This window comes from Acipenser ruthenus, chromosome 15, assembly GCF_902713425.1.
Source record: "Acipenser ruthenus chromosome 15, fAciRut3.2 maternal haplotype, whole genome shotgun sequence".
Taxonomy (NCBI): domain Eukaryota; kingdom Metazoa; phylum Chordata; class Actinopteri; order Acipenseriformes; family Acipenseridae; genus Acipenser; species Acipenser ruthenus.
Window position 1 is genome coordinate 30,998,337 of NC_081203.1, and position 28,000 is coordinate 31,026,336.

At 38.4% G+C, this 28,000-nt stretch overlaps 3 protein-coding genes across 9 annotated transcripts in view; 2 read left to right on the forward strand and 1 right to left on the reverse strand.

Annotated features, from left to right (window-relative positions):
* Nucleotides 1–1,300: 1,300 nt before the first annotated feature.
* LOC131697617 (heme transporter FLVCR2-like) lies at nt 1,301–19,655 on the forward strand. 2 transcript variants are annotated; one of them, XM_058987874.1, is made up of 10 exons: nt 1,301–2,646; nt 5,618–5,759; nt 9,672–9,812; nt 10,853–10,920; nt 11,672–11,775; nt 14,505–14,615; nt 15,276–15,381; nt 15,598–15,709; nt 16,211–16,266; nt 19,421–19,655. In XM_058987874.1, the coding sequence occupies exons 1-10, from the start codon at nt 2,056–2,058 to the stop codon at nt 19,484–19,486; spliced, it is 1,497 nt and encodes a 498-aa protein (XP_058843857.1). In that variant the 5' UTR covers nt 1,301–2,055; the 3' UTR covers nt 19,487–19,655. The 2 variants fall into 2 exon arrangements, with proteins under 2 accessions (XP_058843857.1, XP_058843856.1); XM_058987873.1 differs by lacking the exon at nt 19,421–19,655 and adding an exon at nt 17,997–19,017.
* Nucleotides 19,656–22,538: 2,883 nt separating this feature from the next.
* Nucleotides 22,539–25,122, reverse strand: LOC117422523 (ergosterol biosynthetic protein 28 homolog). Of its 4 annotated transcripts, XM_058987876.1 has the most exons (6): nt 24,923–25,122; nt 24,556–24,681; nt 23,856–24,017; nt 23,659–23,749; nt 23,136–23,254; nt 22,539–22,730 (listed from the first exon to the last, which is right to left on the reverse strand). In XM_058987876.1, exons 2-6 carry the CDS (start codon nt 24,629–24,631, stop codon nt 22,642–22,644), a joined length of 537 nt encoding a protein of 178 aa, XP_058843859.1. In that variant the 5' UTR covers nt 24,632–24,681; nt 24,923–25,122; the 3' UTR covers nt 22,539–22,641. The 4 variants fall into 4 exon arrangements, with proteins under 4 accessions (XP_058843859.1, XP_058843861.1, XP_058843860.1 ...); XM_058987878.1 differs by lacking the exon at nt 24,556–24,681 and having other exon boundaries at nt 24,936–25,116; XM_058987877.1 differs by lacking the exon at nt 24,556–24,681 and having other exon boundaries at nt 24,923–25,115.
* Nucleotides 25,123–25,304: 182 nt separating this feature from the next.
* Nucleotides 25,305–28,000, forward strand: part of ttll5 (tubulin tyrosine ligase-like family, member 5) — a 52,945-nt gene continuing 50,249 nt past the window's right edge. For 2 of the 3 annotated variants that reach the window (XM_058987870.1, XM_058987872.1), the window contains exons 1-2: nt 26,018–26,192; nt 26,945–27,135. In XM_058987870.1, the coding sequence (XP_058843853.1) occupies nt 27,074–27,135 (62 nt within the window). In that variant the 5' untranslated portion in view covers nt 26,018–26,192; nt 26,945–27,073. Of the gene's footprint in view, nt 25,496–26,017; nt 26,193–26,944; nt 27,136–28,000 lie in introns of those variants that run through there. The other variant, XM_058987871.1, reaches the window with a different exon arrangement.

Here is a 28,000-nt window from a genome sequence, read left to right on the forward strand (position 1 = left end):
ATTATTATTATTATTATTATTATTATTATTATTATTATTATTATTATTATTGCTAGAACATTGATTCTATGTATGTAACACTTTCAGTTTAGATGCATTATAGTGTACTGTTAGTTTCTAATTATATAATAATAATAATAATAATAATAATAATAATAATAATAATAATAATAATTTCTTATTACGCGATTATAAGGACCCTTTGTGTAAGCTTGCACTAGTTTTAATATAAATGCAACAGAGGATACATGTAAATAAGTACTGTAATTTTAATATAAGTGCAACAGATACATGTAAATGAGTACTGTAGTTTTAAATCCCGACCTTTTGAAACGTGTACTTTTATTAACTAAAAGGAAAGCTTTGGATCCTGCCACTGACTGTGATAGGGGTGTAAACGTCATTAGGATCATTGTCAGGCTGCAATATTTATTTATCATATTCTTTTGAAATGTTACTATACATTATTTTTGTACTCATCTGTTTTTTATAAAGAGGTTAACATCTTCATGGTTGTGTAAGATACAATCGGTAAAGCTGCAGAGGTCCGCTCTGCAATCATTGTGGCAGATAAGGTTGTTTTTGTATTGGTCTGTATACGTTTTGTGTTTGTTTAATATTTTTTAACAGAAGGGTCGTTGTTTTTGATAAGCACGTGTACTTAGATGAATCTCTATGACTAATATACATTTGTATTGTGTGGAGTAGTGGTTAGGGCTCTGGACTCTTGACCGGAGGATTGTGGGTTAAGTCCCAGGTGGGGGACACTTAGATGGCTCCAGTAAAGACCCAACTGTGTAAGTGGGTAATTGTATGTAAAAATAATGTGTAAGAAATAATGTAATTGTATGTAAAAATAATAATGCGGTATCTTGTAACAATTGTGAGTCGCCCTGGATAAGGGCGTCTGCTAAGAAACTAGCATATTTGTACTTATATTTTGATTAAGACTTTTTGCAACATGTGACTGCCACAGGGAATGACAGTAAATATCTGTACTGTAATAAGTGCTGCTGCTTTGTTTAAAATTCTGTTTTTTTTCTATAGATTCATTACTGCCTTGGTATTTGCAGATTTGCAGATAATCCGATGTGAAAAAGCATGTCCTCGCTTTTTACACATCAAATAATTCGCTGTCGATCAAGCGTGTGTAAATTAGGCTAAATTATGCCACGGGTATTAAAGTAAATTAAGTTTGAAAGAATATTAAACGGACCATTAGCCTACTACATTTTGGTTTTATAAACGCATACGAATGCAATGATCTGCTACAGCTCCGCCCTGCTGGTGGAAGGCGGAGTTTAGACTGTCGTACCACGTGGGTTAGATTTACTCAGTTTTGCCGGTGTTGGAATTCAGTATAAAACAGACTGGAAAAGGGTTTGAAGGGGAGACGAGAAGTAACTCTATGTGGTGATTGTGTATGTTTTTGTATTTGAGAAAGTTTAAATATAGGACCAAAACGGAAACTTAAAAAAAAATCAATCCAGGTCGAGTTTAGGAGAAAGAGGGCCTTCCGAACCAGAAGACTTTCACAAGAGGAAATTCGTTTTGAAGAAGTTGACTTATTTTGAAGAAGTTGAAGTTGTGTTTTTTTTTACACCATGTTTTATTCGTTGTTGGTTTATTACAGTAAATGAGATGCAGGTAGCAAACATTTGGCAAAACGTGTGAGCTAACGCAGTGTATTCAACGTTTTTTTTTTTTTAATTTATTTAACAAACCTCAAGTTCTGTATACTTCAGTATTGATGAGTCTGAAGAGCCAAGCAATAGCTTACGCACAGAGGGATTTCCGCTGAAATGAGAAAATAAAAGCGCACGCACAAATAGTCGTGAGCGTTAAGAGAGTCTGAAAACTAAAGTTTTTATTTTGGCTCGTATAAGCGTTGAACATAAAAAGAAAAACTACACTTAAGAACGCTCTACGTGGTACCATATCATAACACAAACTGTGTCCCGTGACCATTGTACTTAACAAGCAAAGTGACATTCCAAGGGTCGCAAGTAGCTTTGCTAGTACAGTGTAAACGCTTTGTGAAACCTAGCCTACGCAATGCCCGAGAAGATCACATATTCAAAAGGTCAGCTGATAGAAAATCAGGATTGTGAGAGTCTGGAAGATGTGAAAATATCGAAACCCGTAAACGCTGAAATCGCCCCAGAGACGCAGGAATTAGCAAATGGGAATGCAGAACAGGCGCCGACCACTCGGCTTTACAAGAGACGCTGGGTCATACTCTTTCTCTTCAGCGCCTTTTCAATGTGCAACTCATTTCAATGGATTCAGTACGGGATCATTAATAACATATTTATGAAGTTTTACAACGTAACCTCGTTTTCCATAGACTCGATGTCCGTGATCTATATTTGCACCTATATCCTCTTGATGTTCCCAGTGAATTGGCTGTTATATAAAAAGGGTCTGCGAGTCATAGCGGTGCTAGGGTCCGGTTTGAACTGTGTAGGGGCATGGATCAAGACAGGCAGCGTCAGACCGGATCTCTTCGGCGTGATGTTTTTCGGGCAGTTTGTGTGTTCGGCGACCGAGGTGTTCATCATTGGAATGCCGTCTCGGATCGCATCTGTGTGGTTTGGTTCTGAAGAGGTGTCCACCGCTTGTTCCATCGCTGTCTTTGGGAACCAGGTATAGTATGCTATGTGTTTAGTTTTATTAAATGGTTTCATTTCCACTTTTAGATTGCGTGAATGTTTAAAGGAGTTGTGTTTTTTTTTTTTTTTTTTACTAATTTTGTTAATTCACTTTTCTATTAAATTCCAGCAAAAGTTGGTGCCATTGGGGGGGGGGGGTTACTTGATACTTTGCTGGTAGTACAGTATATCAGACCCGCAGCACATCATAAAAATCAATTGAGGAGTTTTTATACAGTACTGGTAAATTGACTTCCGATTGTTCCTTGTAAAACACTAGCCCTCTTCAGAAGTCTGTGCCCATCTTACCCAAGGTGAAGGGAGATTCAACTTTGTTGTATTACAGAAACATGTTTGGGATGCCACATTAATAAACACGGAAGACAATAAGCCTCCCATTGCATAGCAGTTTGATCCATTCCTGATTTTACTATGAGTTTATGAGACACACCTGAGCTTTTGTTTGTTTGTTTTTTTTTTTTAAAACCTGCACACAGTGGCTAATCAAGCACATATTCAAACCCTGGTAAATGAATCAGTAAGCCTATTTACACACAAGTGTGTGCTATTGCAGGTGTGATTCAGATGTGTTGTTATTCTGAGCCTAAAAAAAAAGGCAAACAAGCTCAATAATCCGTGTGTATTCTCAACCTGTTCTGTGGTTTCCAGTGTGTTGTAGGAGCTGAGCAAATATAACACACAGCTCCTCTTAATTTATTTAGTGCAACATCTTGGGACTGGATGGCACAGTGTGTTTGCCCTTTGATAACAGCTGCTTTTCTCTGATCTAGATAAAAAAATGATAAAAAAACATAGATATTTATAAATGTATACATGTTTTTGTTAAATGTTTAACTAGTTTTATTGTGTATGAATAGCTTATCTCTGGAGATATATATGAGATTAGTAACACTGTGAAAGTGGACAATGTGATTTTTTTTTTTTCTGGAAGGTGAACAATCTGAGGTTAATTTACAAAGGTTTTGTAATTTGTTTCATATATTGGGTTTGCATAAAAAGAGACTGGCTGGAAAAAGTGTTCAAGCTTAAAGAAGGCAAACTCAGGAATAATCAGTAGACTTCAATTTAAAACAGTTGACGGACAATCTGATGAAAAGCCCTTTTGTTACCAAACAGACTGGACAGACCACTCGCCTGTGAGTGCAGGTGAAAATAGATTGGATCTGTGGTTTTCTAGCCTAAAGGTGATTTTGCAAAATGCCTTCATTTGAAACTTTTAAATTTGTATAAAGTTATCTCATCTCTGTAAAGATAATGGGACAGCTATTTGCAGCACAATAACTCATTTTAAGTTATCTCAAAAAGCACCAGTTATCCACAGATAAAATAAGCTGGAATTGTTTCTGTTAAGCCCAGTCATGCGTGATCTGTAAGACAAGCAAACCAGTGGTTTAGGAGAAGAAAACACAAAGAAGAATGTGCCAGGAACACAGAATTGAAAGTGCTCACTTGCAATTACCATTGACAGTCATGTGATTGTCCTATTAATGTGTCTAGGGGATTGTAAAAGATTAGCTATGAGTGCATGGATTCGCTACAGTTGAATACAAGTGCATAGAAGCTGCATCCATAGGAAGATTTTTCACTATGATCTTAGTTTTGTCTTCAGCCTAATTTTGCATGTGCAAATCTTTTCCAGTTTCCCAAAAGTCTGGGGGCGGGAGGGTCCTAGTAAAGTGACTAATGAGTGTGGAACAGGACTGCCTGTCAGTGTTGAGCTGGTCGTTCTGTAGACTTGGTCATATGGGTGTCATTTTCTGTGTTTTATAATATTCCAGCCACTGTATACTATACTGCTGGAGTTTAGACAGAGTAGACGTATAGTGTTATTGCCTAGGTTAATAACACATTTGAAAAAAAAATATGGATGTAAAGAACTTTTAAATTGTATTTTTATAAAAACTAAAACCATGCCTTTGTTTTCCTAGACTAAAACAAACTAAAGAAATGACTTTGAATCCAGATACAGTATGATAAAACTCAAGTCCACAGCTGTTTGTGAAATTCCTTCAAATGAGACTATTGACAAAGCCTTGAGTCCAATCTAGTAGCAACAGCAGCAGCCTGCAGACGCCCTGGCAGCGTGGTCTCTGGACCCCTTGTACCAATCCGGGCAGTGACGGAGTTTGAGGGAACAGGCCAAACAGCTGAGGCCTGTAACCTGAGGAAATGGAGTCACGTACACTTTTATAAAACCTTCGACTGGTTTCTACAGCAAGACAATTTAAATGACTTTATTGACTCCGTGCTTCATGTAATAAAACACAGCAAAGGTCAGAACAGACGGTTTGGTTGGATTGAAGATATACCAATAAATTGCATCTAAGATGTGCTTGTTAAGACCACTGTTCCCAAAATAATCCTGCAGTGCGAACGATGACCTCAACTGGTGGCATTGTCCCCACTTCCTAAGTTGAATTTGGCTAGCTGTGCTGGTGTGAAGAGCTGTGCATCACAGCTGTATTCACACAGAGGGCGTGTATGGAGCCTGCAGGTGTTTCCACTCATGGCTGAGTGCATGAATATACTGCACTGCTCAGTAGGTTGCAAGTTATTGCAGTAATAGTTTTATCCACTCTGGAACATTTACTGTATAAACCTCCACCTTTCAGTGCCAGCAAGTGAGTAATGGACCTGTAGGTTTAGGCTTAGTGTGAGGTATTGGCATGCCTTTTACCTTTTGTTCTTGAACTACATTACAGACTTGTGGAAAATACGTACATTTGTCAGTAGGTTTAAAGCACATTTTTATTAAGTCTTGTAGGTGTGTGAAGAAAGTATGAAGCAGTTTTTCCCATTTAATGTGGCAACTGCTGTATTCAAACAGTTTATTATCCTGCATCAAGTTTTGTATCTCCTTTGACTACGGGAATGGCCTAACAGGCAAAACAGGTTAATTTGGCAATAAATCTGTTTCTCTTGTTCCTCTCTCTGTTTCACCGCAGCTGGGGATTGCTGTTGGGTTCCTCATTCCTCCTCTGCTTGTTCCCAACTTGGATGACTTTGATGAGCTTGCACACCATATCAGCATCATGTTCTATGGGACTGCCACCATGGCAACTCTGCTGTTCATCCTTGTCATTTTCGGTAAGCGATTCATTAGATTTTTTTTATAACTCAAAGGGGTTTGGACATCACATGATGTAGGTTTCAGGGTAGACTCTTTGGTTGCCGTATTAGGGAGGGACAAAGTGTTATTGGTAGACAAATACCCCTTTGCCACTGGTATATCCGAGCCGTGAGGGCCCCAGGTGGTTTTCCGCTGGCTATTTGTCAATCCGTCAGTCAGCATATGTGTTGCCTAGTTACTGATTCTCATTTTAACCCTTTGCGGTCCTATGTCGGACCTGGTCCGACATTGCAATTTTCTCTTTCAAGTCCAATGTCGGACCCTGTCCGACATCATCAAAAAGACCTCTAGTCTCTAGTCGTTTTTTCTCCAGAAAAAACCGAGAAAACCATACAATGACTGAGTGAGAACGATAGGAGCCGAGAGAAGCCGAAAAAATAAATAAATAAATACATTTAAAAAAGGGGCGTATCTCATAGATAACACGGACATAAACAAACAAGATAGCTGCTTCTGCATCCAGCGCTCAAAGAATATCAGACATTTGCAGAGCTTTTTTTAGATGTTATAGTAATAAAATAATGACTTGGATCGCATTATTGAGGAGTTTGGTGATAAAACGAGATGATTTATCGGTATGCACTACTATGAAGAGCTATGTGAAAAATACAATGAACAATGGGTGGGGCGGGGCTGGAGATGCAGTACGGAGTGTCCTGTTGATATGCAGTGCCTTTTAAACCTATTTTACTGTGAAAAAAAATACTTTTAAACAGAGCTTATAAAATAAACTGTGCGTGTGAAAATAAATTGAACCTGAATAAATGGACTGCTAAGGGTTAAACATGTGCCAGTGGGGGGTGTGTCTGGCATTTGCCCTTGCTGTTTTCTGATTGGGAGAGAACAGAGGGTGGCATGTGCTCTGCTAGCCTTGACTTTGACAGAGCGAACGCAGGACCATTGATCTCTACCACTGACCCAACCCACGGTTACACATTGACACCCGCTGGCATCATCTTACTACTTCTAAAAATACACCAGTCTGTTTAGAGAGCTCTCATTAATAGCCATGAAAACACAGGAACTCTGACTTACCCTTTGTGTGAAAGGGATTTCTGAAGTGACATTGCCCCCTATTAGAAATAAAAAAAACAGGGCTGTGTTGCAACTGCTTCATAGAGTAAAGCTTTTATCAATGAACCAGGGGAAATGTCTTCATTTTTTGATAAAAGAAAATGTACGAAACTTACTGCTTGTCAGGCTTGTCTTTGCACTGTCAAATCACCAAAGCATTTCAACAGTGTATTTGTTTCTTTTTAAATACATTTAAGTTCCAAGAGTACGAGCTGCTTAGCTCGTACTCCAAGCTACATAGCAACCATAAACGAATAAATTAAGATGTGTTTAGTAAGGTCAACATAAAACTGTTGCAACATGATTTTTTTCTCAACCTATTACAACACATTTCTAATGACATTGTGACATTGCCCCCTATTAGAAATAAAAAAAAAAACAGGGCTGTGTTGCAACTGCTTCATAGAGTAAAGCTTTTATCAATGAACCAGGGGAAATGTCTTCATTTTTTGATAAAAGAAAATGTACGAAACTTACTGCTTGTCAGGCTTGTCTTTGCACTGTCAAATCACCAAAGCATTTCAACAGTGTATTTGTTTCTTTTTAAATACATTTAAGTTCCAAGAGTACGAGCTGCTTAGCTCGTACTCCAAGCTACATAGCAACCATAAACGAATAAATTAAGATGTGTTTAGTAAGGTCAACATAAAACTGTTGAAACATGATTTTTTTCTCAACCTATTACAACACATTTCTAATGTAAGACACATTAGACTGATCCATGCACAAGCCAAAGAGATGGTCTACTTGACCTGGTTTCCTTGTATACATTCTAACTTCTGATTTAAGTGCTTTTAAAATTATGGATGGATCAGTACTGTACATAATGACTTGTTTTAACACATAATAATAAATCTGCAATCTTCTGACAGCCCAATGTTTTTTCTGGGACAAAGAACAATCAGGCTCTATGTATAGAGACTGTTAGAGACTGGAGAGTTACTATGCACGATACGGCCCTGTGAATGCAGTCAAAAAGCTGTCATCTACAAGACCTGTTCTCCCAACACGAACTAAACAATGTCCAGCTGTCTGTTACAGCCATTGCCTTTGTATAGATTTTTCTTATTTTGATGAATCAGTGTTTGACTGCGTGAAGATGAGTGGGAACTTTGACCCAGTGAGGAAATGAAACCCAATTTGGACTTTTAATTGTCCAACTTGTATTTATGTGCTAGGCCCTTGGGATGGGAGTGCCAGATTCATTTCTGCTTCCAACCTGTAAGTAAAGGTTAGCGGTCTGCTTCTGTGCTGTGTTGCTGTACAGTGTGACGACAGGGTGACTATTTTATGATCGACTGAACTTTACTCTTGTGGTGCAAACTAAAAAAGCCTTGCCCCAGTGGCAGCTAATAGTCTCTGTTCACCAAGCATTCACTTTCTTGGTTTAAAAGTTTTTTTTTTATATGCAGTACTCTCCCAACTCATGTCTATTTCTTATGCTGTGTGGGCTTTGCAGTTGACGGTTCTTTGCATTTGATATATTCACGCTGTACACGCTGGTCTACAAAAGTTTGGGCTAACAGACAGGGAAGACTGGTAGGACCAGCTTTGTGTTCAACTTTGTCTTCATCTATAATTCTTCCACTGTCCCACCTCATGTATATATACTGTACCGGTCATGCCACTCAAAGCCAGGCTTTGGTTTTATTGACAAAAACACTGGTGTCTAGTTTTGAAATTGTTGGACAATTGGTGCCCATCCACGTTCAGTTTGTGGTCTACGGTTTTACTGGATTACTTTAGATTGCCCTGTTTAAAGTGCTTAAACTGGCAGTCGCAATTATGGTGTGCAGGATTACCGCTCTCCTTGGAGAATGTATTATTATTATTATTATTATTCTTTTGCTGAATGTGTCTTATGTAACTGTAGTCAGGTGCAGTGGTGCAGTAAATAAATCAAGTCCACACAATCCTTTCTCCCAAAACAGTCTGTGGGTTTTAATAATAATAAAAATAATAACAAATAACACAAAATAAGTCCACCCCTTTACCAGCGATGGTATTGGGGGGTACACGGCAGCTCTCTTAAAAAAATAAACAAAAACTGGACTTTGTCCGTCCCCACGTTCTCTGTGCACGCAGTGCTCTCGCCCCAGAGAAGCGTGGTGCCGTGAGTGGTGCGGTGCGGTGCTGTGCTGTGCTGTGCAGTGCAGGGACGTGCTGTTTATAATTGCCGGTCCGCAGCTCACTCCTCCTCTGCAACACAAAACACACGTAATCCAAAATCATAAAAACAATACAGGCTCCGGCCGTTTGTGTTTCATTCTCAGCGCAAGGGGAGGTTTTGACATAGCTGCTTCCCCTATGTACCCAGCAAACTCCTCCCTGCAGCCAACGCGTCGCCATGATTTCTCCAATAGAGGGCTGCCCCGCAGCTGACTGCAATGGAATCGTCCTGAGTACTTGCAGCTACGCGCCCCTCCTAATATGGTCACCTTCCGGTTTCCACCTACCACCGAGGTGGTAGATCTAGGAGGCAGCATACCTTCCCCCTTACACAGCGCCCTTTCTAATCAGGAGGGAGATTTGCAGCATCGATCCTTTCTCTCTCTATCACAGTAACATATAATGGCTACCACTGTGCCTATAAGGTTATTATTTCGCCTCTTCTAGTGTAGCTTTCTCTAGGCGCGTCAAAGAAATTGATCTGCTGCCGTTGCTTGAAAGAAAAGCCCAGTGTTTGAGGCATTTGTGTTGCTGCTGTTATGAGCACAGATGGCCTGCACTTCCTGTCCAGGGTGTCGTTCTTGCTGAAGTTTCTTTTGTAATTTTCTTCCCTGTCATTTCCTCAGTGTTCCAGGAACAGCCCAGGCTCCCCCCCAGCAAGGCAAAGGCAGCTATCCAGGCCATCTCCAGTGAGCAGTACTCCTACCTGCAGTCCATCCTGAAGCTCATCAGGAATCGCCCCTTCATCCTGCTCATCGTCACATACGGTACGCCAGCACAGCACTGGCACCCCTTTACCACCGGGGACACTGTTCAACTTCCACTGTGGAGCGTGTGACCGATTTAAATATATCCAATTACAGGGATGGCAATAAGACTCCTGTTGCATAGCGGTTTCACCCGTTCTAGGTTTGAATACATACTCGATTGGAAACAGTGTATAAGTAAGAAGCTCAGATGAGGGTTGGATCAAACTGCTGTGCAATGGGATTTCCATCCCTGAATTAGCTTGACACAGCATACCAATACTGGGATATTAATGGCTTGCTGCATTGTCTTCTCTTAATGTTAAGGTAATGATGAAAATACCTGAAGAGTCCATATTTGCTGTCTTAAGTGCTGCACAGTCCACGTGAATACATTTCGTACAATTGAGTCCTTCGCTTTAACGTGACCAAAGAGTGTGTAAGGTAATGTAGGTCAGTTATTCCAGTGTTAAGTGTGGGTGTCCGGATTAGCATGAACATAATCCAAGCACTTAACCACGAACACTGACCCCTTTGTACAGCACATTCCACCAGTAAAATGTCATCTGAAGGTCACTAGTTTCCTGAGGAAAGTTTTCTATTTTATATGATTAATATTCCTTTAGGTCAAACCCTTTGGACTCGGGGTCTGTCTGTCAACAGCAGGACTGTCATGTAATCAGTAAATATCCCAAAAATGTCCTGAACGTTTAATGATGTGGATCGATTCCCAGCCAGCTATACAAGGTTGGACTGGATCTCCAATCTGTTCAAAGAAGTTTGTCAAAAGAATAAATTGGAGTCTTTAAATTGAATGTTTAGCATTGACAGGAAAGAAATAGCTGCAGAAAGTTCTAGATTTAGACATTTAAAAAGTTCGGAATGAGCAGGTTAAATGGACAGCACTGATCCTCAATATGTTCATCACTGTATGCTTGCTGCATTCCCCTGGTACCAGGGTGTGCTGTTGATTAGAGAAGTATGGCCCTCTACTTCCCCTCTATATACACACAGCACATTCAAATAATGAATTATCTGTAACCAGACTTCTTTCGTTGCAGGTATTAATACTGGTTGCTTTTATGCTGTATTAACACTACTGAACAAGATGATTATAGAGCACTACCCAGTACGTACAATCCCGTGGATATTTTACACTTTCCAAAGGTTACAAATAGCATCACAAACCAGAGCTGCAGTGCTTTCTCTGCTCTGATTGGATAAATGGTTCCACACTTTAGAGTCTTGGTTTGGACATTCTATTGCATAAGTTCTTGAGAGTAACATTAGTTAGGAGTATGTCTGTAATGGGGATGTACGTTTTTGAGGCAGATGGCTTTAATTCTGTATTTAGGGCTGTGGCTGGATTTTCAATACATTTTAAGCCTGTATTGCTGAAGTTGTCTGGCAGGAAAATGTTATTGAAACAAAAGATCGAACATAAAGAATGAAAATTAAGTTTGAGCATAAATGGATGAATAACGTATACTTCTTTTTAATAATTCTAATATAAAAAGAACATGATTCTGCTCATGTTGATGATCACCACTGTGATGAGAGGTTTTAATAAACAGGAAGCTGCCATCACTGCAGGAAATGTCACGTACAACTTCTATTTTAATCCAGGGCTTTCATCTTTCAACTCGGGGATACACTTTTTAAAATGTATTTATTAATTATATCTGTTAAATCATTAACTGAGGATAATGATCATTAAAGTGCAGCACTGCTAATGATATTTTTAGGTAGTATTTTCAGTGTAGCGTCTTACTACTATGAGTATTTCTAAAGCTATTTGCTCGAAGGTGCTTCTTTCCTTGGATAAAAAGAAGCTAGTGCACTAAAACCTGAATGTCGTAACCTGATTTTTACATTTTCAGGGTGAAGAGATCAATGCATGGAGGATTGGTCTCACGATTGTCATTTCCGGAATGGTTGGGGTACTGATCTGTGGCATATGGCTTGATAAAACCAAAAGTTACAAGTAAGACTTGTTTTAAGTTTTTGTTAATGTATTTATTTATTTATTTTTTTATCTTATTCCCGTTTATTTAATATATAATTTTTCACAATAGTGTCTTTGGATGCACAGAATTAAGACCCAGTGTTTGGTAATCTTTGGAAACACTGGTATTTTTTTTCTAATGTGCAAAGTCATATTAAATAATACAAAATAGTCGGCACTGTAAATGTTTATCATGTTACTATTTACTTCCCACCTCAGCAAATTATGTGCTGTTTAAAATGTTTACAGCAGCCTATCAAAAACATTAACCTCAAGATAAAACTATAATTACTAACAATAAAAATGATCTAAAGAGACTTCTTCCTTCGTTTTTGTTTTGCAAGTAAGAAATGTATCCATTTCAAACACCGAAAACATATTCAACCAGCCGCTATTGCTGTTACTAAAATGCAGCCGCGGTAATAAATACAACAAAAACCCTCAAAGTATGAGTATTGTGACCTATTTATGTTTACCGGAGCATTTATACTTCTAAAAAATGCAGAAACACAAGATCATGAGCAGCACACAGCTCTCTCCTGACTTATGACATTACAGTGGGCATCCTGCAGGATCCTTCTGGCACCCTGCTGCTTGCCACAGCTTGTTGTATACAGGAGTCAATATAACAAGAAGGTCCAGGATACAGGTAGCAATATCTGAGCTATTGCAAGATAACGCTGTCTTCCGTGGCTCAAGCTTCCTCTTTTGGACGAAGCAAAAGTTGCTGAGCTAGAACTGTTCCCAATATAATAAGGAAGACCTTTTTGTGGTGCAGTTTACTGTGTATTTACTGCAAGGTCAGATCTGAAACTGTGCTGAAGATTTTCTGTTTTTTTGTTTGCTTATGTGATCTGCAAAGCATTCCTACCACAGTTTCCGTTGGTTTCCGCTGTGCTTGGATTCATTACTTTGGTAAGTGTGCCCCCTGGTTTTCTCCAATGTCACGTGTATCTGCTGCAACTTTAACACACTTCCCACAGAAAACAGCAATTCATCATTTTGATTAACTCTTAATGCACCAAGAAAACAAAATCCAAAAGGAGACCCATTATACAATACCCTCCAATACGCTTTGGCAGGGATGGAAATAAGACTTGCATTGCATACAGTTTGATCCATAACTGGTTTCAATTTGAGTTTAATAAGACACACCTGAGCTCCTTACCTATACACTGTGGCTGATGGAGCCCCTAGTAAAACCTGGAATGGGTGAAAATGCTGTGCAATAGGAGTCTTATTTCCAACCCTGAGCCTTGGGAATTTGATGGAGGTTTGTGCATCTTTGGAGTATATCAGGAGAAGAAACTGGTTAATGCTGCTTCAAAAAGCAATGGTATACTAAACACCTTTCATTACAGTTCACTACAGGGTGAGAACATTAACATTCAAGTTACCCTAACGGCTAAATCTGCCTGCATATAATTACAATTCCCTACTTGAAATGTTTGAATTTTTATTTCCAAGGGAACTTGATTAAAAGTTTTAGTGGAAGCCTCTTTTGGTTCCCAGAGAGCTGAATGTCACATCGTATAGTCAAGTCATCCAAATAGAGTCTGACAGGCTTTATCTAAATGTCCTTTGGGATAAATCCTGAAGATATGTAGTGTGAAAACCTCATTCAGAAATGCAGTGTTCTTTCCACGTAGGACTATACTGCGGATTATATAAAGTTTTATTTGGCCATGTTTTGGAAATAAGTAGCGTGCAGTCAGCTTCAGGAACGGAGGATTTTGTTTGTCATAATGAACTAGTTGTGAATTTGTCCCTTATCAGATAATCCTCTTGAAACCACAAACGAGGATTGCCACAGCAGTTATTATACAGACATACAATGTTTGATTTGCCCAGGATTAAACACAAAGGATTTAGCTGTTAAATGGAACATACCCTTAAAAAAAGAAATAAATCCAGTATTGTAATAAAGTGTAGTACAATGCAGTATTCCAACTCAGTAACTTGTAATTGGTGTATAATATTGCAGCACTGTGTTATTACTGCAGATTTTCTATACCAAGGTAGTGCTGTAACTCCGTGTTCCGTAATCCTCTTCAGCTGTTTCTACATAGATGTTTACAGATACTTGCATACAGATTCTATTTACAATCCCTAAAGGTAATTTCAGATCCATGCTTTCTCTATGGAATTTTGACACTTATTTTTCAAATGACATTTTATAGGAAAGGCCCTCAAATACTTAACAACCCTCAATATGTATAAATGTTGTTTTTTTTTAAACTGTTTGCACTACGAAAGCACTGGAAACAAAAGAAAAACTTTAAAAATAGGTTACCCGGTTTGACAGATTGTGTACAAGCGACATGTGATGTTTTAGAGCTGTCCTCCTTGGATCAGACATGTGCATAGAATAACAAAGGGATTTGTTATAACCCTTACTGTGTTGACAGTCCTGAAAAGGAAGCAAAGCTCCTTTTATTGTTGCATTATCATCACTGTCTCACTGATGTTTGCTTGAGACAACTTGGTGCCACTTAGAATTCATTCCACTGCTATCTTTCTGTGCAATGCTTTAACTCTACACAGATGCAAATATTTGCCAGTAATTGTTTTTTTTTATACTAGTAATATCAGTTATTAAGACCTGCCACGGTTTAGATTCTTAAAGTAGATGTCACAGACAGTGTTTAATGTATACTGTAGTTCTGAGTAATGACTGTCGGTTTGTTTTTGTGTTTTTTCCCCATCAGAAAGACGACCCTGATCGTGTATGTTATGTCCCTTGTTGGAATGGTAGTTTATGCATTCACACTGAATCTGGGGAATCTATTGGTAGTGTTCATCACTGCTGGGTCACTGGGGTAAGTTTGTACTGGGATTCAGCATGAATTTGGATGATTGACCAGTTGTTTTGATTGTCTTTAGGGCCATTTGCCTTTTCAATTTGATTATAAATGTAATTCCTTCAGAAGGCGGACACAACTCTCGTAGAGTTAAGTGATACTTTAAGAGTAGTGTAGGAGGAGGTAAATAGTCTGCATTGTAATAAACGATGAGGCCTGCAGAGTTGTTTATTTTAGAATTTGTAATGTTTACCTCAGAGTTCACTGCACTTAAAAACAAACCCATGGCAACGGAGCGACCTGGTTGTCATGGTGTATAATTAGATTAAACCAGTCATTAACAGTGTAAGCTTTCCTATTGAGCTCTAAACACTTAAAATGTAAAATTCGGTTTTAACAAAAAAGAATAATAAATAGGAGCTATGTAACTGTATGTTGTCCAATTTTTAGGTTTTAAGAAAACTTTCTGTGAATTGAGCTTTAAAAACTGGTTTAGTTTGTCATGCCAGCTTGTTTGACATATATTGTAGCTGTGATATGTAATATATTTTATTTAAGGAGCCAGTTGGCTCTTTTGAAGTGTACCTGGTGCTCCCTCCCATGGAGATTATGAGGTACTGCAGCATTGTGTCTGTCTGCATTCAAGCATGTGCCTCGTGTCTGGCTCTTGTTTTCCAGGTTCTTTATGATTGGGTACCTGCCCCTAGGCTTTGAGTTTGCTGTTGAACTGACCTACCCTGAATCAGAAGGTACCTCCTCAGGGCTCCTCAGTATGGCTGCCAAGGTAACGTACAACTGAACAGCCCAAAACATTTACTCTCTTAGCAGGGCTTTTAATGACAGTGGTGGAGCATGAAAAACACTGTGTAATTCAAAATATAAAAATATTCAAATAACAGCCTGAATCTGAATCAAATCCTCAGGCAGTGGGTACTAAACCTTTACCTGTGCAGAATTCTAACATGAAACCTCTCCCTTATTTTTTTTTTTTTTTAAACAGGTGTTTGGGATCATTTTTATCATGTGTCAGGGGAGAATCATCGACAATTTTGGGACTTTACCTGGAAACATTTTCCTCAGTGTTTTTCTTTTACTGGGCACTATTATGACAGGTAATACCTTACATGCTGTTAAATTACAGGAAGTCTGAATACTACACATCTCCATTGCTATGCAGAACAGATATTTACTTGTATTAGTGCCAGTAATATGGAAATTGAACATAATAATTCCTATGGAAATTAATTGGTCTGAATTTGCTGGTATTCCCTATACCATACTTCAAAATAATACTTTAGGACTTTTTCCCACCTTGTTCATTTGGAAGTGCTAATCAAATTTTAGTGTTTGTGCTCAAATCTAAAAGATCTGAAACATTTGACAGTCAAAACTGAGGGTGGCAGGTGAGCCTGCAGTATAATAGGAATGTGTTTGTTTTGGTAATAGCTCATTATATAATGCATTACAACAGAATAACTATGTTTCATGCTGTTTCCCAAGGGAAATGTACAAAATGATTTTGGAGACCAATCCTTTAAAACTCCTTTCAAATCCTAACAGAACAGCCTCTTAAACAGCTTAAAATGTACATTTCACTCCTGTTTTTTCCCCAGGTTTTATAAAAGCAGATCTTCGCAGACAAAAGGCCAACCAGTCAGCTGAACCCACTGTAAGTAACTCCTAACCATTCAGCTCTCCAGCTCGTGCATGTTGCCTGCAATGGGGGTATGCGATTGGATTTGGTTATGTTGGCATGCAGTCTTTTCTGAAGGTTAAGTGCATGTTCAGTTACTGGGTCAAAGTTACTGTAGTGAATCTGGAGTTTCTGCTGTAACTGTTGGTCTTGTTTCTCATGCTAAAGAAAACCCCTCTTGCTTGACCCCAGGACTGTGCTGAAGTGTTCATGCTTGTCCGTCCACATGCTGTTGTCCTTCGCTTTTGTCTTTTCGAGTTCATCTTGTGAGCTTTAAATTGGTTTATCATGAACCTAATACAGTACATGATGTTTGGGAAGGAAACTGGTCTAAAGTGGGTGTTTTTTGACAAGCCCTCAGTTCTGTTCTGGTCAGGTGAGTTGTCAATCTGTTTTGTATCTGTGTGATAAATCTTTTATAAAGAATCTCATGCAGACATTCGGAGAAGAGAGAACACCACACTGCCTTTGATTGTAACCCTGTCAATCCGCACCACCCCTGAAGACATTCTCACTAATGCTTTTTTAAAAATATTAACAAACTGTTGCAGAGCACAATCAATGCATTGCAATGTACTATGTACTAACATTCTGCTTTGGCTTTTGCTGATTGGCGATATTTAAGTAAATTGTATATTTTCTTGCACAAGGTATGCTTTACTTAAATTGCTCACCTTGCTAACTTAACTTCACATTAATTCCTGTGATCAATGCCCAAGTGACCCCTAGTTCAGTCCCTAGGGAGTAACTGCTCCAGGGATTATGGGGGGACTGCTGCAGCCGTGCCAACCTTGAATGAATGATAAACAAATCAAACAATCAAAAAGCACTGGAAGGTAGGATAACCCACCTGTAGCATGATCAGACACTATTCAATTTATAATTTAATTGAACCATTCATTCTTTGGCAGTCAATTTTATTTATTCAGCAATTCCTGATGGCTGATAATTATAACAGAGTGGAGGAGGTATCACTTCCTGGTATGCCCACTAATCATGTGCATGTATAAAGTAGGTTTTTTTTCATTGGAAACACCAAACTGTTGATCTGTCGTCTACCATTTATTATCTTGTAGTATTACTAAATTTCTTAAATGATTAACTATATAAAGGTGTGGATGGTAAGTTGCTCTGCTCTGAACGATAGTTCTGTAATATATATATATATATATATATATATATATATATATATATATATATATATATATATATATATATATATATATATATATATATATATATATATAAAATTTGCAAATGAAAATGCACAAATACTTGGTTGGTGCCAAATTTGATTTCATATGTTTTTTTTATTTTTTTATTAATTGTGTTGATTTATGGTGTTCACATACTGTACCCACAGTCTTAGCCATGAATTAGAAAGTATTCCTGATTTATTATCCAAAAGCATTATTGATTAGTTATTGGGAGTGTGAAGATCCAGGGTAGCGACCTATAAAACCGTGTATAGAAAATATCCAAACATTGCCTTTTTTGCCGAGGCAGTACTCCACCATCTCCTCCCGTATCTGACTCCACCATCTCCTCTACCTGTCTGTCTGCTATTTCCTCCTGGATGCACTCTCATCACCTCAAACTCAACCTCTCTAAATCTGACCTCCTTTTCTTTCCCTCCTCCTCCCCCTCCTCTGATCTCTCTATCTCTGTTCCACTGGAATCTACCACACTCTCTCCCTCTTCCTCAGCTGAGAACCTTGGAGTCACCCTGGACCCCTGCCTCTCTTATTCCCATCACATCTCCACTCTGGCACGCACTTGCCGATTCTTCCTGAGCAACATCCGAAGAATCCGACCCTTCCTCACCAACTATGCTACCCAGCTCCTGGTCCAGGCCCTGGTACTCTCCCGCCTAGACTACTGCAACTCCCTCCTGGCTGGCCTCCCTGCGTCCGCCACCCGTCCGCTCCAGCTCATCCAGAACTCTGCTGCCCGTCTGGTGTTCTCTCTGCCTCGCTTCGCCCACGCTACTCCACTACTCCGCTCGCTCCACTGGCTCCCGATCACCGCTCGCATCCAGTTCAAGACTCTTGTACTAGCCTACAGATGCCTTGACCAGACTGCACCCAGCTACCTCCAGACCCTCATCTCTCCCTACACCCCCACTCGACCTCTCCGCTCCGCCTGCACTAGAAGACTGGCTCTACCTCCGCTACGCTCCCCTGTCTCCAGAGCCTGCTCCTTCTCCACCCTTGCTCCGCAGTGGTGGAATGACCTTCCTACAGATGTCAGGACTGCCCAGTCCCTGACCACATTCCGGCGCCTCCTTAAGACTCACCTCTTCAAACAGCACCTGTAGAACTCCTCTGTTTGTATCCTGGGACACTATCACCCTTCATGTAAATGTGCTTTATTCTGCTCTTATCTGCCCCCTATTTTACTGCATTTAATCCTGTACTTCAGAATACTGTAATCTGCCAAGTGTTTAACCTGTAGTACTTTGTATTTAATCACATCCTGATGTAACTATCACTATTATCTGCTGTATTATTGAATTGTGGTTTGTCACACTGAACAAAAGTTATTGTATTTCTTGCTCTTATTGTATTACTTGTATTGTAACACTTGAAATGTATTTGCTTACGATTGTAAGTCGCCCTGGATAAGGGCGTCTGCTAAGAAATAAATAATAAATAATAATAATAATCAATGCTAAAGAACAACCCACTAAGTACCACCAATAACTTGTAATAAACCTCATAGATATTTTGTGTTGGTGCATGATCATATTTGTATGTGTGTTGTTCTGTGAGGATGATGTTGAAAGTTGCAATATGTGAAAAACAGGACATGCCAGAAAAAAAGTTTCTTTTGAAAATGGTGTTGAGAAAAAAGAAAAAGTGGAAGTAAAAAAAAAAAAAAAAAACTCTTAGTATTTTACGCTCCCCGTTCCCTGTCAGTTTTAGTCCCAACAGGCAAGATTGAAGATATTCCAGATACTCTATCCAAGCCTGGACACGTTACTGGTGTTTCTCACCCCTGTATTTTACATTTAAAACATTGGTTCACATTGGTTCACACTCCTTAGGGAATGTTTCAGGTAAAGTTATATTGTTCTGCCTTACCACTGGGGTTTGTAATAACCGCTCCATATATTTTGCTTGTAATACAGAGACCGGAAGGTGATTTGCAAGATTCGGCCTCTTCTCCAGTGATCATAAAGGAAGAAAAGCTTTAGAGAGGGGGCATCTCATCTCACACTACCCAGCCCTCCTCTAACTTACCTTCCTGGCGTCTTCACAGCATAGGGAAACTGGGAATGAGTTTATGGGGCCACAAAGCCGGTATTGAAAGATACTGCATTCTTTGCTAAATGTGTGTTGTCTTTGTTTACAGAATCCTGTGTTTTCTATCAAGGAATTCAAAATAGTATTTGCATACATACTATTATTCAGCATGAACAGTTGGGTTTTTACTGGAGCAATCTAGGTAAAGTACCTTGTTCAAGGGTACAGCAGCAGTGTCCCCTACCTGGGATTGAACCCACAAACCTCTAGTCAAGAGTCCAGAGCCCTGACCACTACTCCACACTGCTGCCCAGTTACTGTAACATCTCCACCTGGTTGCCAAAACTTGTAATTTATGGGGGTGGGATGGTTTGTGTTTCATATGAAAATCTAATCTGGATTTTTAAAAAACTTTTTTTATACAAAAAGAAACAACAAATACTGTCCCTTTATACAATTCTAGATGGGCATACTGTACATGAATCATTCAGGTAATGTTATTTATTTTAATAATGTACAATTTATTTTTAATGCCAAATATTACTCTTTGGAAGTGGTTATAGTCCGGAGTGCAGAAACCAAGGTATTGATGGCACTACAAAGCAGCCTGTAAAGATGGCTACTATCGCTTTTTAAAGGGGAAATGAGCTCCCCAATAACCCAGTTGTGATGTTCATCTCCTTACATTTAATATTGTGTTTTTAGTCATTTGTGTTCCATTTACTGTGCTCCACACCTCATGCTGCTCTTTTAAGTTACCTTCCTGCAGATTAAATTATAAACCATTGATTAATAACCCTAACCACATTATATACAGACGTGCTCAAATTTGTTGGTACCCCTCCACAAAAAACGAAGAATGCACAATTTTCTCTGAAATAACTTGAAACTGACAAAAGTAATTGGCATCCACCATTGTTTATTCCATATTTAATAGAAATCAGACTTTGCTTTTGATTTTTTATTCAACATAATATTGTAAATAAGAAAACAAATAAAAATGGCATGGACAAAAATGATGGGACCGCTAACCTAATATTTTGTTGCACAACCTTTAGAGGCAATCACTGCAATCAAATGTTTTCTGTAGCTCTCAATGAGACTTCTGCACCTGTTAACAGGTAGTTTGGCCCACTCTTCCTGAACAAACTGCTCCAGCTGTCTCAGGTTTGATGGGTGCCTTCTCCAGACTGCAAGTTTCAGCTCTTTCCATAGATGTTTGATAGGATTCAGATCAGGACTCATAGAATGCCACTTCAGAATAGTCCAATGTTTTGTTCTTATCTATTCTTGGGTGCTTTTAGCTGTGTGTTTTATCCTGCATTATAACTGCATTATCCTGTTGGAGGACCCATGACCTGCGACTGAGACAGAGCTTTCTGACACTGGGCAGTACGTTTCGCTCCAGAATGCCTTGATAGTCTTGAGATTTCATTGTGCCCTGCACAGATTCAAGGCACCCTGTGCCAGGCGCAGCAAAGCAGCCCCAAAACATAACTGAGCCTCCTCCATGTTTCACTGTAGGTATGGTGTTCTTTTCTTTGAAAGCTTCATTTTTTCGTCTGTGAACATAGAGCTGATGTGACTTGCCAAAAAGCTCCAGTTTTGACTCATCCGTCCAGAAGGATTGTGGCTTGTCAATATGCATTTTAGCAAATTCCAGTCTGGCTTTTTTATGTTTTTCTTCAAAAGTGGAGTCCTCCTGGGTCTTCTTCCATGGAGCCCACTTTCGCTCAAAAAGCGACGGATGGTGCGATCAGAAACTGACGTACCTTCACCTTGGAGTTCAGCTTGTATCTCTTTGGCAGTTATCCTTGGTTCTTTTTCTACCATTCGCACTATCCTTCTGTTCAATCTGGGGTCGATTTTCCTCTTGCGGCCACGCCCAGGGAGGTTGGCTACAGTTCCATGGACCTTAAACTTCTTAATAATATTTGCAACTGTTGTCACAGGAACATCAAGCTGCTTGGAGATGGTCTTGTAGCCTTTACCTTTACCATGCTTGTCTATTATTTTCTTTCTGATCTCCTCAGACAACTCTCTCCTTTGCTTTCTCTGGTCCATGTTCAGTGTGGTGCACACAATGATACCAAACAGCACAGTGACTACTTTTCTCCATTTAAATAGGCTGAATGACTGATTACAAGATTGGAGACATGTGTGATACTAATTAAACTAATTAGTTTGAAATATCACTATAATCCAATTATTTATTATCTTTTCTAAGGGGTACCAACAAATGTGTCCAGGCCATTTTAGAATATCTTTGTAGAATAAGCAATAATTCATCTCTTTTCACAGCTTCTTTGCTTTATTCTATGACATACCAAAGGCATGCAAGTATACATGATAAAATAGCTTTTAATTTCATCACTTTTCAGGAGGAATGAAGCATTATTTCAATGAGCTGTAAGGGTACCAACAAATTTGAGCACGTCTGTATATATATATATATATATATATATAAGTATATTTTTATGTTTAATTGGGAGTCTGTAAATCTACTAATATTTATGGATATGGACAGAATAGTACTATAATAAATTGACAGTGCCAACACTGAAAACAGTCTGTGTGTCCAGTTGTCTTATGTGTATAATAAAATACAGTTCAGTGACTTTGGAAATATCAAAGTTTCCTAAATTTAAACTGAACCTTGAATTTATATTTGTTTAACTATTAAGTGACACACGAAACATATTTAACAGTTTATTTTTATGGATTTTATTTATTTATTTTTTAAAAATGGTCTTGATTCTATTATGTACATATACCGGTAAACAATAAATCCAACATGCCCCTGGCTTGTGTATGTCGCTGCAAATAATAGCGTCCCGATTGTGTCCAACATGTACTCATGCACACACCACGTAGTAAGACAATAAACAACGTACCTCACCAGATGGGAGAGGACATCGTCCAGTAATATGCAAGCTTAAATACAAGGCGCCATCTAGAAACTTTGACATGCCAGGAGGTGTCAGCAGTAAGATTTGCTTCAAGTTAATATATATATATATATATATATATATAGATAGGTTAAGATGTGCACAGTAATTACATTTTTTCCTGAACCTTCTACTGTCCATCCCCCCCTCCCAGACATTCAGTTTCTTTTTTTCTGACGGGCTCCCATCACTTCCTCTGGCTCTGCCACACACTGAAAACCAATCAGCATCCCACCGATAGAAACACCTGTCAACAGAAGAGAGTGGTAGCTGAATATCGCTGAGAGGTGTAAGCACCAGCGAGGTGGAATGCCTATTCCTTCACATGGGACATGTTGATATATCTTGAGAGAGTATACACAGGGCAGGTATGCTGTAACATGGCCATTTAATAACTGCTGGGATAGTATACGAACAGGCAGAGGAGGCACCAGATAATGGGCAACTACATTCTAATACTAGCACCATGAGAGACAGGGGGTCTGTTACTGCATTAACTGCTCAAGAATCCCATGCAGTTTGTCTGCAGTACTTTTTGGGAGTACTAAGCGACTGGATAGCCACCCTGTATTACAAGTTGCATGCTGTAGTGATTTTAAATGTTATGGTCATTGTACAGAGTCCTGGTAAATTCCACCTCGGTTCTACTTACTTGCTACTATTAGAGGTGCCATAACACCAATTGTCAGTGGAGCAGTTTTGTAAATAAACGCCTCGGACAGGAAATGACCAAGAGCCAGAACAAAGGTACCCAGTGTGATGTGATACAATCTGTAAGACATAAAAAATGTATAGGGTTATTAATTACAATAATACTCATTGTTTACACCAGCTCAACTTTGGCACTAAACAATACCAGTAATGCTCTTGTTGAAACCAAATATCCCTGGACCTGAGGTTAAACGGTTTCCCTGAAATAGTTGTGCTGATCTGAGTCTGTATTCATTATAAGCGAGGTTTTAGAAGTAAACACAGAGTAATCATATTGCTGGGTTGTGCCCAAATACTGCAGAAGTTAAATGAATAAGGTTATTTAAAGAAATTAAAAATTAAATAAAAATAAGTAAATTCTCCCCAGTACACAAGTTTTTTTATTTTGTATATCTATCTATCTATCTATCTATCTATCTTTCTCTCTCCCCGGTACAATATTGAAATACAGAGTGCATTCATACGTTTTGTTCTGTATGTCCGCTGCACAGGCACATCGAATGACAGAGGAGAGAAGGGTCCAGATTCCAAAGGTTCGAGCTTGAAGACCATTTACTGTACACACGCAAAAAAAACCCAACAATGACAATAAGCATATACATTTGGTATAAAATTCACAACAGACTTCCATTAGATTTTCTGGGGCTGAGAAAGTACTCACCAAACTCTGGCATTCCGGTGTATAGTTTCTCCGAGAGGAAGCTGTGATCCCGAAAACTCTGGACTGAATTTCCCAAGGCAATCACTGACACAATTACCAGCCAGCTGCGGAGCACATTAAGGAACCGACCCATTTCAGCACACGTCTGGTACCTACAAACCACTACAAAGGGGGGAAATACACATACAAATCACATATAATGTGTTTATTTATATTTAAAAAAGATTCATTGTATGGCCATGTAGTTTAGTTGTTTATACAGTATGTCTCGGGTTTTGCATGATAAACTGACAGCACAAAATATTTGCCGCCCCATACACAGTTACAAATATGTGTTCTCTGTGCAATGTTGGTATAGTAATAAAGACACACTTGTAACCTCCTTTTACTGCATGTGGTGGCAGGAGCGTGTATATTCTGTCTCAGTTAGGTATTGCATGTAGCTTTGAAGTGGTGATGAAGCTAGCGGTGCCTACAAGTAAAACCTGTAAACAAACTCTTATATGGACTAGAAACAGGGCTTGTTTTCTAGTAATAGTAATTTGCAGGCAGCATTGTCGATGAATGTAGCAGACAGATATTTCTGTGTGAAAATGTGCATGCTTTTTTGGAGTCATCCCCTATTCAAGCAACCCGTCGTTTTTGTCATTGACAGTTCATTTGTCAATTGTTTCGTCCTTACTAAATCAGCGTAGCCTACACAGATTTATTATCTCTGGATTTGAAGAATAGTGGAATTCGCAATCGATATCCTCCAGTTCCTCTTGCCAAAACATATTCTACTGTGAACCCCAGAGACAGGTCGTATCACACGAAAAATACATATCTGAAAAAGAAACCGCAAATGCATTCATATCTTACTGTTTTATTATATATATATATATATATATATATATATATATATATATATATATATATATATATATATATATATATATATATATAGACACAACACCACAAATTACATGACTAAACATGCAATACACCGTGGATCTCATAAAAACATTGCTCAAAAATAAGTAAAATAATTAGTATGCATTACAGAGTACATTAGATGAATATCCTACCTTAGCAGCGTACCATTATCAATAACATATAGCCTGGGCGAGGTAGATATTCATTGTCCGGCCCCTCAGGTATTAATTGGCTATTTGTAAAAACTTGTCAGAAATGAGACGAGTCCTTTGGCTGAAATGTTATTATTTCGCAAGGTTTAGTGTGATAGACACGTGTCATGGCTAATCATAGACGTCCAATGTAACACCACCAGGTCGTTCGGTGTACAAACGTCATTGTGGTACCGCCTTACTTGAAGTATTCCACCAGTCATTGGGTTGCTGCCTTCTTTAAGAAGACGAATCATTTTGAAGACCGGGCGCGTTGCTATGCGACGCATTATGAACTACTCATAGCGGCGCATGCTCAGTATATTTAAACACTTATGTGTCTGACGTTATAGCAAAGCTACAGATATTTAAAACTACCATGCGAAAATAACATAATGTATGCAATTGTGCAATAGCCACAAGTTATAGTATTATTATTATTATTTATTTATGTGACAGACGCCTTTATCCATATTAAAATAAAGCAGTTTATTTTCTGAAAGTTATTCTGGGATTCGTTTATTTGTTACAGATGTAAGTATTTAAATGTAAATATTTAATAATGTAAAAGTTATGCTGTACAACAGTACAAATGTAGATTCTGTCTAACTACATGTATAACTAAATGGCGGTTAAGGGAATGTGGGTTCTACTACCAGACACAGTTAAACAAGTCGCATATTTCCTACGCTTGACAAGATATGTAAATTAAACTCAAATGCACAGTTTAAAACTACAAATAAAATACATGTGTTTTTTTACTTTTTATTGTCATCTTCATCAGGATATATTTTTGAATTACAGGCAGAAGTTGTAAGCAGTAAAACTCGAAACGTCATGTTCTGATTAATAATAATAATAATAATAATAATAATAATAATAATAATAATACGGGTTTTCAATAATCTGTAAAGCCTCTTGTTCCATCCAAGTGATAAAGGAAACCGCTCTCCACATACGCAGCTACGCCAAATACTGTATTTAAAGTTGATGTTCCAGCGCGCAAGCGCAGATCACACACAATGACTTCTGTCTGTTATTTAACACACTACAACGTCACGTCTCTTTACGTTCCGCAGTCTTTTCGGGAAGCGCATGCTCTGTTTGTCGGGCACCCGTTGGTTGTTGTAGTTACAGCTGACAGCAAAACTGAACGGGGGATTAAGTTATTACATCATATAAATTCGGCGGAGACTCGTTTATTTAAAGAATAAACAATGACGTGCGACAGGTAAATAATAATCTCGGTTCTTCGTGTATCTGTTCTGTTATTGTTTGTTAAAATACTGTCTGTATACAACGTAAAAGTAAAAAGGAACTACAGAGGCTAAGATGCATAAGGGTTAAACCCAATTGTACAGTGAATTTCTGTAAAGACTAGGAAAGAACTCGCCTAAAACAGAATTGACCTTAGCTTTATCAACGAAGCAAGTAAACCGCTACAAAATAGCGAAACCACAGTGTGTCACTAAAAACGACATGCAGACAAAGCATAGTTTGTAAAATGATAAGTACTGTATGTTTAAGTGACATTTCAATGTATCGCATAATCCTACAAGTGTCTTGACTGTAATACGTTTGGTGTTAAAAAACTAGTCCGTGAAAGGAGTTAAGTCCCAAATGTTGCTATATAAAAAAATATACCAGATAAGATAAGCTTGGCTTCACGATATTGTTTGTTATTCCTGGGGGCCCAATTACTACAGTAACACTGCAATATCAATTATATAAAATGTACTGCATTGTGGTTTCAGTGGGATCCCGAATGCACTGTATAAGCAAGTTAGTATTGGTTTGTGTTTTGAATACAATCATTGTAAATCAATACCTGTATAGGACTTATTTACGTTATTTTATGAAATGTATAATATACAATAATTATGTGAATAGTTTTGAATGTAAAAACGTGCATTGATGTTTAAACAATACACTGACATCTAATAAAATAAACTCGATGGGTTTGATTTTCATTTACTTTTGCAGTGTAAAACAATAACTTGTTAAAGTGACCTGCCCTGACCTGACCTGGTTAGAGATGTCAACACTCAGAATGTGGAAAAGCTGACATAAAGCAGATTGCATCACCAGACAGTGCCCTGTTAAGTGTAGAAAATGCCAGCAGTGAGACGTGATAAAGATAATTCAGGGTCTTCCTCGGAAGAAGAGGACCCAGAGTAAGTAGATCTATGTATTGTGTGCACTATCCAGTACTTCCTGTGATGAATTACTGTGCTTCACTCTTGTTGATTCAGTAAGAAAAGGGCTGCAGTTAAATAGCAGTTAAAATAATATTTTCTCGAAAGTTAATAATGTTGACTTCTAAAATGACAATACATTTAAGTATTGGTGTTTTCACATCTTTTTCTCAATACATTCATTTTGCTTTGTTGTATAAGACTGTCACTGATTGGGATTTTTTGCTAACAAATTGAGATAATTAATAGCATGGCATATCTGTGCCTTGCAGTATATGATTGCAGTATATTTGACTAACTCCTATCTAAACTGAGCACCCCCATAAATTGAAGATATAAAGACCACCCTGCACGCAATAAGAAAGCAAAGTATTCTGAATTTGTTAAAAATATCTGGGACATTAAAGACATTCACAAACACTTCTAGTGTTTGTCAAATAATTGTATACATTTATTTTAGTATTACTACAAATTCTACCATTGAGTGTTTTGTAGATATGTATATAAAATCATGCATTTCGTAATGAACATGGTCGTTTTGGAAAGATTGAACCCTATCTTTATCAGATACAGTACTCCAGTAAAAAGTAACTACACAGAACAATTCTCCTAAACATTTCTAGTGCAATAATTTCATAGGTTTCACAGCCCTCCATTAACACTAATCTTGGACTACCTTAGGTAGCAGTGCAGATCGGGTTCTGTGAAACCAGTCATGTCACTTGTGTCTTATACTTACAGTATTGGGACATGCTAAAAGACGGCTTACTGGTCAGCTATTTCCTAGACCCATATAAAAAGGGGTTTAAAAAGTGAATACATTTCCATGTTAGTACTTTAAAAA

Excerpts from the sequence above, each read along its gene's own strand:
- LOC117422523 (XM_058987876.1), bottom strand. The coding sequence starts at position 24,631 with ATGTTTTGGCAAGAGGAACTGGAGGATATCGATTGCGAATTCCACTAT. Across the intron at positions 23,255-23,658 it reads GCGGACATACAGAACAAAAC|ATTGTATCACATCACACTGG; the intron begins GTATGAATGCAC and ends TATGTCTTACAG. Across the intron at positions 22,731-23,135 it reads GGCACCTCTAATAGTAGCAA|GTGTTTCTATCGGTGGGATG; the intron begins GTAAGTAGAACC and ends TTCTGTTGACAG.
- LOC131697617 (XM_058987873.1), top strand. The coding sequence starts at position 2,056 with ATGCCCGAGAAGATCACATATTCAAAAGGTCAGCTGATAGAAAATCAG. Across the intron at positions 5,760-9,671 it reads GTTCATCCTTGTCATTTTCG|TGTTCCAGGAACAGCCCAGG; the intron begins GTAAGCGATTCA and ends TCATTTCCTCAG. Across the intron at positions 9,813-10,852 it reads CCTGCTCATCGTCACATACG|GTATTAATACTGGTTGCTTT; the intron begins GTACGCCAGCAC and ends CTTTCGTTGCAG.